Genomic DNA, 3,245 nt, shown 5'->3' with positions numbered 1-3,245 from the left:
AACAAGGACAAGAAGAAAAAAACAGGAAAAAAGCAAATTGATAAGTAGTAAACAAAACAAGTTCTATCAACATAATGGTAAGATGATGCTTGTAACATCAACCAGTATAGCAGAGAATGTTGCACATTTTGAACTCCATTCTTGTGCAAGGAGAGGTCCAGCAGTTAACAACTGCAGTTAGTTAACAGTTAACCAAGAAATAAAGAAGGAAAGTTTGGCCTGCGGGGGAGGACCTCCATACAAGCATGCTTGTTTCTGTTTAAACTGTGTATCACAAAAACTGGATTTTATTCTAATAGTAATAATTAGAGAGAATTTATTCTTCAATCACAGCAAAAGGTTGGTAATAAGAATTAAAAGAACAACCTAACCTAGGCAGATTTGCTGGCTGGCCTCAAGAAGTTAGTTCTATTCAAACTACCATAAGCAGATGTTAATTATTTCAACAAGCCTTTAGGATATGTGGTTATTACAGAAGTTTTTTCTCCTCTTTGCCTTGCCATGAGAACACAACATTATTTTAAAACTGGTTTAGATGTTATGTTTCCCTGAAAGAAGGGGTCACATCTGTCCATCAATAAGGCAGACTCCCCTTCACATCACCCTCACCAACCCACACGACAGTAGAGGATCCCCAGTCCAAAACAAGCTCTTCTCAGGGTTCACCAGTGATTCCACACAGCTTTCCTCACTTTCAGTTTGCTGGAGAGAACAAGCATTTATCATACATTGTGCAAAACACAGCACAGAATGAGCTGGGCCATGGATACAACCAAGCCAAAGACACTGACACTGCCAGACCACATTATGAATGGCATCTAACCAGAACAGGATTTTGAAACAAGCAAGATGTGATGGTCAGTAAGATACAAGCACATCTGGTAAAGACACTGAGAGCTGCATGTCTCCATTTGGTGCAAGGTGGCAACTACCACGAACTGCAAAAGCTGGATTTCTAGAGAGTTCTTGGGGAGCTAAGTGATTCTGGCTCATATCTACCAATGACACAGGGATATGTAAGTGACATTCTGGAAACGAAAGTTAGACTTCTAGATTAGAGGCTTCAGATTTAAAGCCTTAATGGGAGTTCTGCCTTGACTAAGGGCTCCATCTTAATCAAAATGAATAAGGTTGTTAGAAATAAAATAAAAAATCACAAATTTGCATGAAGACTTAAGTTGAGAACAGGTAAAATATCAAAAAGAAGTTAGGAGTATGTAAATGAAACTATTGCTACATCAGGTAGTAATGGTGCCCAATAAAATCAGATTTATAGAGCAAAATGGTGTGACAACCTGATGCCACGGGGTTTGCACTGAGGGAGGTTTCCTCTGGGCCACATCTAGCCTATGGACTGATTGCCTTTTAGCAGGTAGACTGCATCTTCCAAAGTACATGAATTTTAAAATTTCATCTGAATCCAGTTCGTACACTCCAACACCACTCTCTGATGTGAACCAAAGTGTAATAAGCAGGAAGAAGTGAGATTCACTTCAGAAGCACACTCTCGATCTAAAGTAAAAATGCCAATGTGTACACTATGCCAGTGAAGTAAGCGCTAAACCAAAAGGATATCTTTCCTCAGTAAGGCTATGACAACAAATTACTAGAAAACCAACAGTAGCAAGAATGCAGTTGCAATCAGCATGATGTAGATATATTGTATACAACCTCACCATATTCTTGCTTAATATGACAGATTTTTTTCTAACATTTTAATAAAGTAGATTGACTTTATTACTAATAAGGAGTGCTTTGCGTAGGAGAATATATTTTTCTGACTATCCTTGACAGCTTACTATAAGTTCAGCTTTTACTGTCTCAGATTCCATACATGCTCATCAGTTTGTCTTCTTTTCCAGGTATGTTCACCAGAGATAGTATCTCTTCCTACAAAGTTCTCATATTGTATAAGCACCTCACCAGAAGAGAAACATTTTTAGAGAAAACGACGAAGAAAATACTTTAAACCCATCTTAGTACCTACCCTGGTAAGTTGATCTCATTTCTCTTCTGACCATGACGATCAAAAATTTTCACAGCATGATCACCTCTGAAAAAGATTAACACACAGAATAATTCCATTTCTTCATCAGTGATTTCTATGGACAAATGCAATAAATATTTGTAATCTTACCCTGTTACAGCAAGAAAAATTCCCAAAGTTTTCTGCCAAGCAAACTGCACAGGGGAACCAGACCAAGCTTTTTCTAATAGACTGAATACTTGCTAAGAGACAAAAAAAGGTGGAAAATTACATATCGTAAACTCATAAGTGCATAAGAATAAACAACTTTCTAACATGTTAGCAATTGTAAGTATTGTGGAAGAAAAACAAAATAACCCTCAAACACAACTTCTGGATGATTCCAATGCACCAAAGTACCAAAATTCCACAGAAAAATCTTTTGGTTTGTGCTGGAAAAATGTAAGTTTCTCATTTTGGGTGTCTGCATTGAAAATTACTGTGACTCTATCACAGCTAATATGTTTTCTCTTACAGAGTTACTGCAATGAAAAAATTGCAGGAGATTCTGCCCTTCAAGTCCAAAGACCAGAATGTTTAGTTCTCCAGATTTCATGGAAAAGTCTGGGACCAGAAAGCATCCTTAACATATAAAACACAGAAGGCTCAACATCTACACTTTTAAAGATACGTAATTATTTCATCCTCTCTGAATTGTTGGGTCTTAAAAGCCAAGTTCTCAAAGCTACTCAACCATAAAAGGAGATTCTGACTTCCCATTAAGAAAGTTTCTCAAATTCCTTTTCCTTGCGTGCTACCTGCACAGATTTTTCTATAACTTGGGCGTAAGATAAAGCCCACAACTTTGTTTCGCAGCTTGCTATCATGACTTTATCCCTCCCACATCATCAGATAAACACCAACACCTGGTGTCCACCAAATGCCTGGCAGGCTTATTCAAGTCTTTGCCAAAGTTCCCCCATGGCTTCTTTTGGGTAAATGTAAACTGAGGCATTCTTCACGTTGAACTTGCATTTTACTCACAAAAAGTGTAAAATTACGAGCACCACGTGCCACGAGCACAAAGAACGTCTGACAATTATGTTTGATTTTGAACAAAATTTAATAAAATCTGTAATAAACCAACGATAAAGAAAATCATTACGGGAGTGCAGGCAAGCTCCAGGTCTCACCGTACAGTAATGCACAAGCGAAAACCCCGTAAGGGGGTTGAGCAGCAAACTTCCCTTTCGGCCCAATCACCTAACCGTTGCCCGGG

The 3,245-nt window shown here is 38.2% G+C and overlaps 1 protein-coding gene across 1 annotated transcript in view; it reads right to left on the bottom strand.

The window, feature by feature from the left end:
- The window catches only part of WDR19 (WD repeat domain 19), a gene marked incomplete at both ends in the record, with an annotated part of 24,769 nt that extends 22,540 nt beyond the window's left edge, over nucleotides 1-2,229 (bottom strand). The window contains 2 exons of the mRNA XM_009699383.1: nucleotides 1,988-2,053; nucleotides 2,138-2,229. Of these exons, the coding sequence (XP_009697685.1) occupies nucleotides 1,988-2,053; nucleotides 2,138-2,229 (158 nt within the window). The remainder of the gene's footprint in view (nucleotides 1-1,987; nucleotides 2,054-2,137) is intronic.
- Nucleotides 2,230-3,245: the final 1,016 nt, after the last annotated feature.

The sequence above is a fragment of the Cariama cristata genome, unplaced genomic scaffold (assembly GCF_000690535.1).
Source record: "Cariama cristata isolate BGI_N322 unplaced genomic scaffold, ASM69053v1 scaffold45444, whole genome shotgun sequence".
Lineage (NCBI taxonomy): Eukaryota > Metazoa > Chordata > Aves > Cariamiformes > Cariamidae > Cariama > Cariama cristata.
This window is presented reverse-complemented; position numbering and strand designations above follow the sequence as displayed.